The sequence below is a fragment of the Dermacentor silvarum genome, chromosome 8 (genome assembly GCF_013339745.2).
Source record: "Dermacentor silvarum isolate Dsil-2018 chromosome 8, BIME_Dsil_1.4, whole genome shotgun sequence".
NCBI classification, from domain to species: domain Eukaryota; kingdom Metazoa; phylum Arthropoda; class Arachnida; order Ixodida; family Ixodidae; genus Dermacentor; species Dermacentor silvarum.
Window position 1 is genome coordinate 44097277 of NC_051161.1, and position 17303 is coordinate 44114579.

General features: G+C 47.9%; 1 protein-coding gene across 1 annotated transcript in view; it reads right to left on the reverse strand.

The window, feature by feature from the left end:
* LOC119462102 (organic cation transporter protein-like) overlaps positions 1-16840 on the reverse strand; it is a 34308-nt gene extending 17468 nt beyond the window's left edge. The window contains 2 exon segments of the mRNA XM_049672837.1: positions 5221-5500; positions 16300-16840. Of these exon segments, the coding sequence (XP_049528794.1) occupies positions 5221-5500; positions 16300-16840 (821 nt within the window).
* Between the last annotated feature and the right edge of the window lie 463 nt (positions 16841-17303).

The following is a 17303-nucleotide window of genomic DNA, read 5'->3' on the forward strand; positions in this document are numbered from 1 at the left end:
AAATTTGGCTGCCATGTCGCAGCAGCGTCGGTGATTATAAAGAGAACGTATATATAAAGTAAATGACGGGAAATATCGTGGCAGCTCTTATTTCCAAGCATTTAACCGTCAAAATGACGTCAAGCCGTCATGTTATAAGGCGTACAACACGACGCACTGCACACGGCAGCCGACCGAATCGCGTTTTTATTTCTTATTTTACGTGTGATATTTGCGACTCTCCTTCCCGCCTAAGCTTGTTCACGGCGATGGAAGCGCAGTGTCAAAAGGACGCCGATCGCTTGTCAAAAATGATAAAATCATCTTCGTTAAAGTGACGGTTGCTTTTTATGCAGTGTACGCAGTGCATTTCCGACGTATTTCCGGCGTACTTTAAGCTTACTAATTGGTGCTGCGACCGCCCGTATAGTTTCGCATCGAGGCGATTACGCTTCACACTAAAGTAATAATACGATATGAGAAGTATTTGCGCTGTTCAGTGGCCACACGGTGCACATATGTGCCGTTAAATTACAGCACGGCCATGGTGCAGTGTGAAATGCGCCCGACGCCGGCTCCACGCCATGGCACTTCGAAAGCTATACGTGTTGGACGCTTGAAGTTAGCCGCACTAAAATCTAGCGGCTGACTATTACGTAATAATACGACCCCCAGTTCTAAAAGACAATGCAAAAAAAAAAAAAAAAAAGCATAGCAGATTTTCGAAAATATAAAGTAAAGATCGAGGAACAGACCGGTATTTATACGACAATTTAGCTGAATTGTAACGAAAGTGAATGAATTCCTCATTACGTAACATGTCCAGTCATGGAATACAATTGAACAGAATGGTACGATCGAAAGTCGTAATCATATGACGGGTGAAATTGGGTGTCGGCAGCATCCCATACTCATGGCGTAAATCTACCCAATATGCTTGCGGCTTGCCTCACGTATTTGTGGGAGATATTGCAGCGGGTACACATAGGATGCACAGCTGAAAATTCGAAGTTTGAGTTGGACAGGTAAAGATGGGCATTATTTCGTTCACCCACAGTGCCACAATAACACACAGTCGCGTTCAATATGAGCTGCAACACGGTGCTCGTCGTCGAAGGTGCTCCACGACTGCACGGCGGCGCCGACATGCGAAAAATTGGCTTAATAAATAGTACCACTAAAGGAACTGTGTTTAGTTCTTCGGCCATGGGCACCGTGTTATAGGCTGCAGCCCATACTGACCGAAACTGTATGCATAATCAGTCAAACGCTCCGCATCAATCGTGTACGTGCACGCATAGAAATCCGGTCACACTATAATTGTAGACTGTTTTTTCAAAGGCAACAAATTCCACCTCTAATATAGGCAGGCATGCTTTAGCATGCATGCCTATATGAAACTCCGTTCCATGGCCGCTCGATAACAGAATTCTCGAACTTCTCGCGACGCCGCGTTCTCTGCTTCCACCGATAGAAATGATAAACGCGCGTAAATCGGTAAACGACATTTATCTCCCAACACGCCTCTGTGTTTGAAAAAAATTTATGGCTAACGCCAAGCAGTTTCCTGTCGACGTCGTTCGTTCTATTCCGCACACTGAACGAAAATTCTCACACCAGCGGATGCAAACATGGAGGGATGCAAACGACGGCCCCATCACTTGCTGATCGGAACGCAGTGTGGCAACAAGTATATGTTCCCGCTAGAGTGTACTAGTACACTCTAGTTCCCACCTATTATGAAATGCGCGCGGGAATTCAGAAATGAACGTTTGAGCAAAATCAGGAGCCTCGTTTTCACGAACATGTCGAATAAAACTACATCTCGTGATCTCCACAAGAACGTTGAATTACGGGAATATACAGAGAACTGGAAGACTACAGAACAGTATAGCCAACAGGAGATATCGTCTGAGGAAAAAAAAAAAAAAAAAAAAAAACAGAAAAAATATGGATGCCGTAATGTAGTGCTCCGGATTAATTTTGACCACATGAGGCTCGGACCTTAGACTGATATTTTTTTTTTTTTTCAGCCGTTTTCGCTAACTTCGCAGTAAGTGGTTGCTCGCCCCCTAGAAGGGAAAAATAAAGGCTATACTTCAATTTATTGAATTTCGCACCGAAAGCTTAGCGCCGTTATACGTCAGTGTGACGTCGACGAACTCATTTCAATTTGTTTTGTTTTGGGTCGTTGTGGCCCAGTGAAATTTACTAAAACTTCCTTAAGTTCAGTTCTTAGTTATTTTAGAATGCAATGTAGTCAACCTTTGCCGATATAGAGTTAACTACGCCCGAGTAGACTCCGTCAAAATCCATGACGTCATATGACGAAGTCATGGATTTTGATGGAGTTTACTCGGGCATGACGTCATTCGGTTTTGCTTCTTGTATGGCTTATACGTGCCAAGCCTCTTCTCCCGGTAAAGGGTTTTTCTTGGTATTTCTTGGCCGCGGCATAGCTAGAATCGAACCCGCGCGCCGCCATCGCTCTCAGCACCCCCATCACAGGCTTAATTTATACACGAGTACTTCAGAGAATGCGTTAGAAATTCGCGGAAGGTAGGGGAATATATGATAAACGAATTCCTCGGTATTGCTCTTACCTCAGAGGCGTGCATTTTACAATGACTCGATGTCGTAATTACACAAGAAATTGTACAAATTAAGGCACGCGTTTTTAATCGAGAGAGGCAGACAATATTGAACCCAATGCAAGACATGCTTGCACGAATCCCATTAGGCTGCGCATCAGAGAAATATCGTCAGAAATGTCATCATGTAGACATGCAATAAGTTGACGCTGCCAATTTGCACAGCGGAATGAATTCCGGCCAACTTCACCCAGAAAAATAACCGAACCTGAGTTGCCGAAGAGCTAAGTTTCACGCCCCGATACGGCTGAAAGTGACTTGACTAAACGCCGGTGTACCGTGTATTGGGTGCACGTTAAAGAACCCAAGGTGGTTAAAATTAAAGCGTAGTCCCCCGCTATACGGCGTGCCTCAATCAAATCATGGTTTTGTCACGTAAAACCCCAGATAATTATTATTAGTAGTAACTTCTACTGTAAAGTGCACTGTAGAGGCCAGTTTGGAGGAATGACCACTGAATTATGTGTTGATGCTTCTGAACATTTCTACTAACACCTTAAACACTCCATGCAGCTCTTATACTGCCTGCAGTATATGTAAAATAAATAAATAAATAAATAAATAAATAAATAAATAAATAAATAAATACTTTTTATAAGTGCAAATGAACTGCTAAAAAGATTATTCTAAAAAGATCATTTAACCAGATTAAGCTAACTAGCACTGCTCCTTATATAGTGTCCCTTTAAGAGATGCACTGAAGCGACGTGGACATTAGCCAGCACCAAAGTGACGCCACGGAAGACGGGCTAAATGTTCCGCGCTATCAGGGCAAGATTATCTACAGGGCCATGAAAGCGCAAATCCGGCGACAGTCTGACCCTTCCGTTCTCGCACTAACAACCAAGCACGGCAAAAAAGCCGATACCTAGATCTCGCGGGCCTTTCGAAGTGCCGCCCGGAGAAAATCCGGCAATAAAGCATCTCGCAGATAAAGATAGCCGCAGGATCGTTCGCAATTACGCACCAAGACCCACAGACGTGAGACGACGCTCAAGGGACAGCCTGAAGACGCATTTGAGACTGCTGACGAGGTTCACATGCGGTAAACAACACTGAGAAAAGATAAACAGGCACGGGAAACCGAATTTCGCGATGCATTCAGCAAAGTGAAATTGCACGAGTTCGCGAACGCGATACGACAATGTCCGTATAACGAAGCAACCGTGTGAAAATTTTCAAAAGTGAAATGTGTGGGAAGTTTGGCACATTTTGAATTCCGTAATTGCAACATGTTCGTATCTAAATAGAATAAGCAGTTGAATTAGCAGAACTGATACTTAAGTGCATTGATTACGATTTGTCGGGCAGCTAATGTCCGCCTCTTCATGCAATCCCGCTAAGCTGCGGAATTGCGCACTATACGCGGTTCGCAAGTGTTTTTCATATATGTGCGTGTCGGCGACATTAAGCGGCAATTGTTGTGAGTGCCGCTTATGTGTGTCCTTCTTCGGTTCCATCTTAAGTCTGTTACCGCTTTGTTCCCAAGATGTGTGGGATAGTGTATAACATATCCATTGCTTGTTTAAGCAATTATATATGTAGTGTAGTTGTACGCGGTTCAGCGTAAAATGCGCGAAACTTCGAGCCAGCGAACCTTGGAATGAATTCGGGACTAACCATGGGGACCGAACTACATGCATGCATTAAGAGGAATCTTCACCTAAGGAGTTCCTATCTAAGTACAGTAAAACCTCGTTATAGCGAATCAAAGAAGGAGTCGGAAAATTACTTCGTTAAAATGAAATGTAGTATGGTAGGAGTGAGTGGAAGAGCACGAAGAAAAAAGAGACCGAGTAAAAGAAAGCAGGGTACACGTAGCAAATCATTTGCTTGGTAATTAGTTTCCGGCGCTGAGGATTGCTGCTAAGGAAAATTTGACGATGGCAAGGAGTAAATTAACGAGCTCATTTAACACGCCTATAGGTGTGCGCTTCAACGAACAATTTAATACGAAATTCCGTTGACACCCCTAGCGCTGCATGGAGGGAAATGAAGGGCGGGGGGCGGGAGCGGGGGGATGTAGTCGCAGCACTTGGGCGGTTCTGTGGTGTACGCCAGGTTATTTCGTTTTCACAAAGACGACAGGTAAGAAATAGTCTGTTCGGCAAGCGTTTGATTTTCGTTATTCAAGCATTTTCGTGTAGTCGCGGAAACCATAAACGAAGTGGAGTAGCTTTGTGCCTTGCACCTTTGATTGGTGAGAGCTTAGCTTACCGTACAGCACGCTCGATGAGTTTGCGTTAACTTTATTCTTGCTTCGCGTTTCAATAATTTTTGCCCACCTACGTCACGAATGAAAGCACCCACTACCAGTCGTGAATGAGTGCTTTCTGAAAATTGGTTCTTCACAGACAGCAAAAGAGGAACCGCCACCAGAAATGACCAAGAGAGCGTTGAAGGCCGCAGTGGACCCGGTTGTCCGCAGCACACATTCGAATCCGCCAAATTCGAGCTATACGACACGAACTACCGCGACTCCTAATTCTTTCGCGCAGGAGACTGAACAGTAATCTCAGCAGGCTTATCAATAAAATGCAATCAAGTTCAGATACCATATATGCGAATACCACGTGCGACACCGACATACCTGTGCTCGGGTGTGGCCGCCAGGAATACGTGAGCCAGCTGATGCGCGCCGTTCAGTATGGGCGGCAGGCAGGCCAGTATCTGCACGCACAGCTGGAACCGGCCGTACTCGCCGATGTGGTCCAGGAACCTTGTCGAAATCCATGACGACAACGCGAGGGGCCGGAACGCGAGAGAGCATGCAGCGACGTATAGAACAGCGGCAGACCAGACGGGCACCAAAAAAAGAATCCCGAGCTGTTGTTTCTTCTTTGTCTCTCCGCCTGTTTTCCCACGGTGTCACGTTCGCTGCAGAGCAGCCCCGTGCGCCGGGAGGCGAAATGGTTCCCGAGGTGCAGTCGGCGCTCTGGTGGTGTCGTTTAACTCGCTGTTGCGGACCGCCGGTTGTGGGGAACTGATACTGTGTCACAATTGCGCCGTGATAGTCCACGGCCAGCTGGCAGCTCGCGGTAAACCGAACGCAGGGCCACGAGACTCGCTGCTCGAGGCGCCTTTCCCGGTCGCGCGCCTGCCGACACTGGTGGCGCACACACGGGCAAACGCTGGCAGCTAAGCGAAGAGCACTGCCCGAAAGGTGCGCTTATCTTTCCCGTCTCGCGGCACTGCCGACGCCGGCTGTCGATGAAAGAAACCGGCGTCGGTAGAAGATTGTCCAGATACATCATGCCCGTGATTCTTTCCGAAACGTGAGCTTCCGACGCCCGAAAGAAGTACACGTCAGGCCCTAAGAAACGGGAACTTAGTTTAATTATGTGGTTTTATAGCTGCCAAAAAACCACGATCTGGTTATGAGGCATATATATATATATATACAAATTAAGAAATACTTCCTTGCAGAAGGAACGTTCGTATATGCTCGGTACACTATGAAGGAGGATTAAGCTTAATCCTCCTTAATGCTGTTTAATCCACCTTAATAATGATAAAATACCAGTATACAATTCATTTTCGCCAAGAATATTAAACAAAACTGCCTCTCTCTCTCTTTTTTAAAATTTAGAATAACGGTTTTGTCGTTCTCGTTTCATATAAGGTGCTCAATCTTACTTACCGAAGCTCTAACAACGACGACGACGACAATTTAGACAAATTATTTTAGCTGAAGGTCCCATATATAGTGGGTTTGAGTCACTCATAGAGGAAACCAACCAACCAACTCAGTCGCTGTTTTGATGCAGCGACTGTGGCCAATCCCCGTCGTGGGTACGAGTCATGTTTTGAGGCAGCAACAACAACAACGACTCATCCTGTATACAGTAGAACATTGAAGTACTCTGGTATAACGTTGCCGTAGATGACATCTGTTTTGGCCGGCGTCCGAGCGCGCCTCGTCGATACATAGCGAACTGGCTGCGACTATATACCGTTGCAGCCGACGAACAAACGCCTTCAGTCGTCACGCTTTACATTTGCGGTTGCCAGTGGGTGTCAGACACCATGGAGATTAATTTTACCACAGCATAGAAAAAAAAAAAAAAGAATGACTGAAAAGCTGAGAATTCTGCCGGCACAAAGGCGCCTTACATGCTCCTCTGAGATGATATCCGAATGGTTGAAAAAAAAAAAAAAAAAATTCTTGAGCACTTGAACAAAATGACCGAAGTTTCCAGTCCACAAGCAAGCAGTGCTGTCCCTTGCCAGGAATATTTTGCCACGTTTAGAGAGCATGAACTTGTTTTCGTTCACGCTCACTTCAATGCAGCGACCAAGATATTCCCAAGCAATAGCAGTGTGACACAGACACAAAATGGGTAGTGAGCGAGCTTTTTTGGTTTATCTATTAGTGCTTCGAACATTTACACTGTGTTTCTAGAAAAGTTATTATGTTTTGATGTCACGTTGACTGCGGCATGTCCGTTCAATCTTATATTTCTAATCAAGCAAATAAAATACATCGACAGTCTGTTCACACTATTATTGGTACGCTTGTCACCCGTTCGCCGTCGGCGCGAAGTCGTCGACGGGCTATACAAGCCGGTTGGTCGTTCCGTACTCAAGCGAACACAGTGGAAGGGGTCAGAGTCGGGAGTAACAAAAGGAAAAAAAGAAAACAAGATATTTTTCGACTGACAACGATACACAAATGAATAAAATACAATAATAAAAAAAAAACAAGAAAACAAACACACTTGAACTTAATATAGCTTAGTCATGACGACAAAGAAATTTGACGAGCAATTAACAGTGGATATATAAATGAAACAGGGCGCGGATCAAATATACAAGTATACACTTAACAGTAGTTTCACTAAAACAAAGTTCAAAAGAAAACAAACGATGTCATACGCATGGCCGGGCCGCCGCAGAAAGTCCACAAACCGTGAAGTCGGCGCGGAGAGCTTTCCCGAAGAATGCCGGCGAGCCGATCTTGTTGAAATGGATGCGATTGCTGGGCTGGGTTTCCCGGAAGCCTAGATTTGACGACTTCACTCAAGCAGGTTGAGCTAACTCGAGGCGAACTACCGTGAGCTTCGCTGCAGACGTTGGTTTGTCGTCTCGTACGTCAACTAGTTACTCGGAGTTCCGACGTGGCTAGGCGGCCCAGGCGATACTGGACGACACTAGCCCCTCGACTGCTTCTCAGCAGATTACAGGCTCAGCTTCTGGACTGATTAGCAGGGACTCTCCTTTCCCTAGTTCCCTAGGTCGGGGAACGGCAGGCATGGGTGACAGTTCACCTAATTATTTCATGACACCTCCCATAGGTCTTGGCCGCGCCCCGTTTAATCAGGGGCGCGGCCAAGACGGGTGATACCCCCCCTACGTCGCCGAAGGCCAAGTTCTGACCTGAATAATGTTAGGTAATATACATTGCACTGGTGTATGGGATCCAAATTTCACAGCATGCACTCGGCGTCGGTGGGCTGATCAATATTATGGATCAGACCACCGACGCTGAGTACCACCTCCAATGCTACAGTAACACAAGCTTTCAATTCTCCGAGTGTATCCAATCGCCGCAGCTTCGTAACGCGTCAGTACGGCTACAAGCACCAACCATAGCGTATCCCGCTGCGAAGCAACATTGCTGTACCGCTTATGGCTGGGAGTGGCATTCAAGAACGATTATCCTTACCACGCTGAAATTAGTGATAGTCTGACGAGCGACTTCTGTAGGTTCGAGGAAACCATCGAGCACCTAGCTAGTTGTTGTACTGTTTTCGGTGCAGCGTCCAACGCCAATTTCTGCAGCAAAATTAAAGAAAACGTCACAGCTTCGCCCCACAGGCGAAGCATTGATTGCGATAGCAAATTATTAGACAGCTATACGAAGTAAGGTAAGTCGTTTTATCAGCTGCATAAACTGCTGTAAACATTAGCTTAGCCACTATCGCTCGCTATCAGAACACTGGCGTGATGAAGAGCGGCAGCAGCAGCGAGCGCATTCCCCTTCGTGCTGCCTCTCGCTTCGACGCGAACAAGGCGTGCGAGAACACAGCGCACACGAACAGTCTTCGACCCCAGCAGATTGCTGCCAAGATGAGAGCGTGCGGCCGATGATGAGTGCCAAGATGAGTGCTCACTCTCTCCCTCCTTCTATTCACCCTTTCTATTCAACCGGACGCTCGCCTGGTTCAACCTCCCTGCCTTTCCTATCCTTTCTCTCTCTTCCTCCAGGCTCGGCTGGCTCACCCCGCCGAGGTCTTGAATACCCAAGTCGCCTAAGGGCATGTGTTCATCTGATACTGTTGCATTTTAAATTGAAACAAACAAACAAACAAACAAACAAACAAACAAACAAACAAAAACGATACGCCCGGCCGCCAGTTTCGAACAACGTATACTTATTGCACATATTATGAAGCTGTATAATTCTCAGGAGAGAGAGAGATAAAAGGACAGAAAGCTATGAACTGGTAAAATGCGAAAAAGGCTCAGTTAAAACAAAGTTTGTTAAATATCCCAAAGACAGATTCGCTATGCGAAGCGACCGATTATATAAGCGACCGATTCCGCACACAATTTGTGGGCATGTCAACCTCATCTATTCGGAAATTATTAAACCTATTTGTCAGTACGTAGCTTTAGTTCATTCTGTCAACAATTTTATTGCGATAGCAATTATATGGACACTCCAAGCGCATCTTTGTCGTCGCCGTTATGTTCTGTATAAAGTCCAACGATGCTAAAATCGTCGCCGCGCGCCGTGCGTTGTGTGTGCGAGTGAAGGCGTGGGAAGGTGAGCTCCCAACCGCAGCTTAATCTCGCGCACGCGACATAGGAAGGCGGCCGGAAGCGCACAGTAGTAAGTGGTTCGTGTGGAAAGGGAAAAGGAAATCTTCTGCAGCCTTGAGGGAGTAAAGTCCCTCTTCGTTCGCGCCACTCTTCGTTCGCGCCGCGAGGAATGGGGAGGAGGCGACGGAGAAGGGAGTGGGGGGGGGGGGGGGGGGGGGGGGGCGTTCTGCCTCAATCTGCGACGCGGCTGAAGTGTGCGCCCGCGGCGGCCTCATCTTCAAAGCGATCTGCGATGGGCCAAATGGCATTCGCCGAGTGCCGGTAGCTTCGTATGCGCTACGCTTTCGACGTTTAGTTCGCGTTGAAGCGAGAGGCAGTGCGAAGGTCAGTTTGCTAGGTACCGCTGGCGCGATTTCTCACTCCAGCGTTTTGACGGGCTCCCGCGGTCATCGAGCGAGATGTGTTCATGTGTACCTGTGCGCGTGTTACACTGTGCTTGTTTGTTTAGTTAGTAAGCGAATATTGCCAACTTTATATGGCCGATAAAACTACTATCCTTACTTCGTATAGCTGTCTACTAATTTGCTATCGCAATCGATGCTTCGCCTTTCGGGCGAAAGTGCGACTTTTTTTTTTAGCATATTACTTAAAGGTCCTTAACACCTCTGATCGCACATCTACTTTTTTCCGCCTAGCAGATAGAAAGCCGGTAGTATACAGTGTTCCCACGGCCTTGGTATGCCGAGCCCGGACTCCAACTTATTAGTTTGAAGTGCTGCCAGGCTGAACGTGGCTGAAGAATCCTAAGATCTGCCCGTGGTTATTTTCTCGCCTATGGGCCCAATGATTATTTTTTAAATAAATTAGGTTCTGGGGTTTTACGTGCCAAAACCACGATATGATTATGAGGCACGCCGTAGTAGAACACTTGATTAATTTCGACCATCTGAGGTTATTTAACGTGCACTTAAACATGAATACACGATCGTTTTTGCATTTCGCCCTCATCGAAATACGGCCGCTGCGGCTGGGATCGAACCCACTACCTCAGCAGCACAACGCCATAATCATTAAGCTATCGTGGCGGGTAATGATACATTTTACTTTTACTGCAGTCAACGTTGTTCGTTTTGAATATCTCCTGCCAGTATCAGGTCTATAAATCCTGAGAAATAGTGGTTTGCGCGTGACAAAACGCACTGTACTGCTTCAGTTTGGTTGCATCCCTTTACCGCACTTGCGCGAGTGTAGTGCAATCAAGAGCGAATTCGAAAAAAAAAAAAAAAAGAAATCGTGCTTACCGCTACAACACGACACGATAACTCACAGGACCGCCACAATTCGGGAAAGTAGAAGCAGCTAGTTTAAAGTACCCCTCTATTCACTCTATCGGTCGACACCGGTTAGCTACCGCGCGCCTTCGCCAGTCGTAAATTGTGCAGCACCACCTGTCACATCTTCTTCTTCCTGGGGTTTTACGTGCCAAATCCAGTTCTGATTATGAGGCACGCCGTAGTGGAGGGCTCCGGATTAATTTTGACCACCTGGGGTTCTTTAACGTGCACTACAACGCAAGCACACGGGCGTTTTTGCGTTTCGCCTCCATCGAAATGCGGCCGCCGCGGCCGGGATTCGATCCCGCGACCTCGTGCTCAGCAGCGCAACGCCTTAGCTGATTGAGCCACCCCGGCGGCTGCCTGTCACATCAGGCGTGTGGCAAAGCCCTCTTGCAAGTTGACATACAAGGCTCAGAGGTGGCTTTCTTGCATAACTTAGGCGCTTGGCGAGCACGGTGCATGAAAGCAAGAGCTCATCATCAATTAAGGTTGCAGCTGCACAGTTTTGAAGATAACGCAAGACAGGCGTACATTTAAAAAGAAGATTCCTTGACAAGCATACCTTGCAATTAATGGAGCACGTCATCTACAGTCACGCAATAACTTTCCTCGAAGAAAACTCCTTCTTTAATGTGCATCAACGCGGCTTCAGGAAAACTTATTCATGCGAAACACAACTCCTCTCCTTTACCTGTTTGCTATATACTCTTACTTTGAAACTTCGAAGTACTTAATTTGGATACTAATATCTAATACCTCTGTCACACGAGCACGCAAAAACTCTTTTACACAAGCGGTCTTTTACCAAGCTGAAAGACTTTTGAATGAAGAGGTGTTGCGCAGCAGACACACGGCGCCGACAATCTCCTTTTAGTGTTTCCTTCTGGACACACTACCGAAAGCGTGGCGCTATGGTTCGAAACAATATCGGCCCAAAAAACTTATCTCAAAATATAAAGCGAAAACTTATTGTTTACACGTTTTTCAATTAAGTTTAACATAAGAAACGTTAATATAAAGATTTATTATAGTAGTTTAAAGAGCGTCATCATGCCACATCCCCAACCCGTTCGACCTGCTTACGAGAGTACAGAAGAAAATGAGCATTACTGGGTTTACTACACCTTCTGCGAGACATAAAATTGTTTTTTATGATGAGCCTAGGCGACAAAGAATTATGCATTAGATTATTTTGTTTAATATATGATAATTGCTCGTGCCCACTGGTTTCGAGGCTACTCCTTCTCGGCCGTAAAGGAGATCGGCGAACACCTCTTCCAGAAAAGACGGCTTCTGAAAAAGAGATCGCTCCCTGTCGTGTGTCTGCGGGTGAAACTCTTTTTCGGGAGAAGTCTTTTTGCTCAAAAGACTTTCGAGTGCCTGTGTGACAGGGGTATAACAATGGATTGAATGCTTCATCTCCTCTCGCATGCAGTTCGTGTCAGTTAACGGCTATAACTCTTAACAGTTCTCCTGTAAAATCCGGCGTCCCTCAAGGGTCAGTTCTGGGCCATTTGGTCCTCCTTATACACACATAAATGCCCTACCCAATAACGTTTCCTCTATAATGTTATTTGCTAATGATTGTGTAATTTACCACGAAATATTAACCACTGATAAGTGTCATCCTTCAGGCACACCTATACAGAGTTTATGCATGGTGCGATACTCGACTGATGAAACTGAATGTAACCAAATGTAATGAGAATTTCCTGCCATGACATGACATGACATGACATGACAAGAACTTTATTTCAGTCCTGAGGAACTAAGATCTAGGCGAGCCGAAGGCTCCCTCAGATTAAGTCGGTGGCTCCGCCCACGATGGGACCGGGAGACCAAGTCCCGTCGCGATGTCGTGGGCCCTCTGGACAGCCTGGTGTTGGATTTGAAGATTGCTGCTCTTGAGGGATTCCTCCCATTGCTCTTTCGTGATGGGTGGAGAGGCGTTAAGGGCTGGGCACAACCAGAGCATGTGATCAAAAGAGCATGAGTCATGACCACATTTGGAGCACGACTGTGAATGGTGAGTGAGTGAGTGAAATAACTTTTATTACAGGTCCGGCGAGGACGCGAACTCATCGCGCACCCGGCTAGTCGGGTGCGCGACGTGTGAATGGTCAGGGTCTATCCTGTTAAGGGACCGGGGAGTGGGATACGAACGGGTTTGCAGAAGTCTGAGTGTGCTAGCCTGAGGTTTGTTCAATTTGGGGTGGGGGGGTGGAAATTTCCTCCTGCCGAGACGATAATGGGAAACAATTTCGTGGAAGGTACATAATGGATCTTTGTGGATGTTGACCTCGTTCCGAGCCTGGCTACCCCTGACAGCGCGGTACGTGAAATCGCGCGCTATCCGGTGGGCCTGCTCGTTAGGATTACATCCGAGCGGGTTAACTGAGGCATCTATATGGGCTGGGAACCACGAGATGTGGTATCCTCCTTCGCTGCTCTCCCGAGTTCTTTGAAGTGCTTTGTTCACAATATGGTTCGCCTGCTCAGACACTAGTGCGGCCGAGAAGGATCTAACTGCTGTGCGTGAGTCCGAGAAGATGATAAGGAGAGCTTTTGCGCTGTGAAAAGCCAGAGCGATCGCCGCTTCCTCCGCCACATGTGCAAACTTAGTATAGACAGAAGCTGCATTGAGCAGGTTGCCCTCCGCGTCTACAACCGACACAGCGAACTTATCCCCACTGTCATATCTGGCAGCATCGACAAAGAGGGCCCCTAGTTTGTGCTGATTGATCTTTTTAAGGATCGACTTGGCTCTCGCGAATCTTCTACCCTCGTTATGCACTGGGTGGATGTTTCGCGCTACGGGGTCAACCATGATGCGAGTTCTGGCTTGCTGGGTCAGGCTAATTTTGGTCCCCGGTTCATGTCTGGGTTGGATACCCGCTTCTTCTAAAATTTTGATCCCTGGCTTAGAGGACGACAATCTCATTATTTGAGCCACTGTGTGAGCTTCTATTAGCTCATCGATAGTGTTGTGGAGTCCTAGCTCCAGCAGCTTCTCGGTGCTCGTGGACTGCGGAAGGCCGAGCACGCGCTTGATACCGGTTCTGATTAGAGAGTCGAGTTTGGCCTCTTCCGCCTTACCCCAATTAAGGTACGGCGCGATGTAGGTAACATGACTTAAGAAGAATGCCTGGTAAGCTCTGAGCAGATTGTCCTCTTTGAGACCGCCTCTCCGATTTGAGATGCGGGCTAAAAGTCTTAGGACATTACTAGCCTGTCCAGTGAGCCTGTTGAGGGCCGTCGAGTTACAGCCCTTAGCATCAATGTGGAGACCTAGAATCTTGATCGAGTCCATCCTTGGTATGGGATGTCCATTCTTAGCTCGAATTTCTATCGGCAGAGTTTTCAGAGGCTCAAGGTTTCTGACTCCTTGTCGGGACTGTCGGTATAACAGTAGTTCTGATTTAGCGGGGGAGAGTTCAAGGCCCGTGCTGGAAAGAAAGTTTTCCGTTGCCTCCAACGCGCTTTGTAACGAGTGTTCGAGCATGGCAAGCGAGCCGCCCGGCGCCCAGATCGTGATGTCGTCCGCATATATGGCGTGACCCACGTTTGGGATTGCATCGAGGCAAGTGGAGAGCTTGTGCATGGCTATATTAAATAACAGTGGGGAGAGGACCGAGCCCTGCGGGGTGCCGCAGTTGCCTAGCTGGTAGGGCCCTCCCGAGACTGTGCCTAGTCGGAGGTGTGCCTTGCGATCCGCGAGGAAAGATTTGGTGTAGTCATGAAAACGCTGACCCAGGTTAAGAGAGGAAATCTCTGTTAGGATGTGTCTATGCGCGACCCTGTCGAAGGCCTTGGAGAGGTCTAGTGCCAGGATCCCTCTCACGTCACGAGTCTTGTTATCAAAGATTGCACTTTTAAGCAAAAGCATAGCGTCCTGTGTGGACAACGCCTGTCTAAAGTCAATTAGATTGTGTCTAAAGAGCTCCTTGTTCTCAATATGCTCAGTGATCCTGTTGTGTATCGCGTGCTCCGCAACCTTGGCGATGCATGATGTAAGGGATATGGGCCGCAGGTTGTTTATATGTGGGGGTTTGCCTGGTTTGGGTATGAGTACCACTTTTGCGGTACGCCAGTCTATCGGGACCTGTCCAGTTTTCCATACCTCGTTTATTTCGGCCGTGACTATCTCGATTGCCCTATCATCTAGGTTCCTGAGGAGTTTGTTCGTGACTCCATCGGGTCCCGGGGCTGATCTGCCATTCAGATTGAAGAGAACATGTCTGATCTCTGATACGGTGAAGGGTTGGTCTAGATCAGGTGCCGAGAGTCCCATGTAGTTTACATTTACCGGGCGATCTCCGTCTTTGGCGAGGGGGAGATAGGTATATGCTAAGTTGTTGGCTAATTCCCTCTCGGTGAGACCGCTTGCGATTTGCTTATTTATGAGCCTATCCGTCGCGAGGCTAAGGGTACCCTTAGACTGTTTATCGTTGAGTAGACTTTTCATTAAGCTCCATTTGCTACCTCTTCGCATACGCCCGTCCGTTTCGGTACACGTCTCGTCCCATTGCTGCCGGGCGAGCTGGGCCGAATAGGACTCAATCTCCTTGTTAAGATGCGCGATTTTCGCTCTGAGTCTACGATTGAGCTTTTGGGTCTTCCACCTGGTTGAGAGGGCGTGTTTTGCCTCCAGAAGGTGAGCTAGTCTCGAGTCCATTTTAGGAACCTCCAGATCCGTAGTGATTTCCTTGGTTGCTTCTTTAACTGCCTTGTTGAGATTCTCTAGCAGATCTGCATACATCTCGTCTGGTGGGGCTGTTTCTGCTCTGATTTTTCGAAAGAGATCCCAGTCCACATACTCATATCTGGCGGGCTGTCTCGATTTAACACGCAACAGAATTTCGAGTATGTGATGGTCACTGCCTAGCCCCTCCTGGAGGTTGTCCCACGTGCCTTCGATACCTCGGAGGAAGGTGAGATCGGGGGTTGTATCTCGACTAACCGAGTTACCGGATCTGGTGGGGAGCCTAGGGTCTGTTATAAGTATTAAGCCGAGCTCTGAGGCGTTGAAGGCCAAGTTCGTCCCTTTTGTACTTTTATAACCGTACCCCCACTCCGTATTGGGGGCGTTAAAGTCATCCGCAACAACGAGAGGTGTGTTTCTCGCCGCCCTAGCCGCGGTGCCTAGTAATGTTTTGAATTCTCTTTTCCTATCCGATGGCGCGCTGTACACGTTTAGAATGAAAACTTTAGTATTGCTTGTTCTGCTGGGTATGATCTCCATTAGCTGAGCCTCGAGGCCCGCTTTGTACGCGGGGACCTTGTGCTCAACGAACGAGATGTTCTTTCTGATTAGAGTAGCAATACCTCTGCCCTTTTCTCCCCTGTATGCTATCGTGCGGTACCCCGAGAGACAAATTTCTTCTCCACATAGAGTTTCCTGTAACAATATGACTTGCGGCTTGTCCGCAATAGACCTGATAAGCTGTCGCAATGGGGCCTTGCGCCTCTGGAAACTTGCGCAGTTCCACTGCCAGATTTTCAGATTGTTGATATTCGCGTTCGCCATTTTGCCTACTGATGATGATCAATTAGCCCTTTAGCCCCACCTTCGGGTCTCGGGTTTGCCTGAGTCTGCATTGTCGAACCCGTAAGCCTGCCTTTGGCTTGGGCCTTTGGTCTCTCTAGTTGAGTAAGTCTCGTCTCCATCCCAGAGAGCATTTCCATCATGCGTCCTAGGGTTTTTTCTATGGAAGCTAGCTTTCCTTTGCCCTTAGATTTGGCAGGAGGATCGGCGGCGGTAGCTGGGGCTTCGCTCGGCTCCGCCATCTCATCCTCATCTTCTGTCTCGCTCACCGGTTCTGGGTTGGGAGCTTTACGCTTGGGTTTGCCAGCAAACGGGCCCAGAGCTGTAATTTTATCTTCATCGCGGTTCGAGATTTGTCCTCTAATGATATTTAAGGCCTCCTTAAGCTCTGCGAGTTCGCGCCTGAGCTGTTGATTTTCCGCCTCAAGCGATTGGATTCGGGGATCATTCACATGCTCTGATTGTGCCTCACCATTTGCTCTTTTGGCCGTTGTAGTCTTCATTCCCGTCGAGGGCGCTGTGCCGGAGCCCTTGACTTTGTCGGCCCACGTGGCCCGCTTCATGGTTTGGGAGCGGGACCGGGACCGGGATCTCGATCTGGATACGCTGGCGCTCCCGCCTTTCCTTGAGTCGGGTCGCCTCTTGGATCGAGAGCGCCCTCTGGATTGAGAGCGCCCCCTCGATTCCGAGCGGGCTTGCAGGGAGCCTGCTCTGTGCGTAGGATGTGCTGACTTCATCGCCGCCGTTTCGCGCCATTTGTCGTCGTCTTCGGCGCCGACGCCTTACGATATATGGAATCTGGTAGCGCTGTGTGCACGTCCTATCCCCGGTGATATGAGGGCCTCCGCATGCCTCACATTTGGGTGTACACTGATGTTCCCCAACTTCTGATTCTTGTGACTTAGCTGTCCCACAGCCGCGGCACTTGTTCTTTTCCTCTTCGCTACTGGTGCACACGTCGGCTCGGTGCCCCACGTGGCCACACGCGTAGCATACATCCACCTGCCGTTTGTATAGAAAGCACGG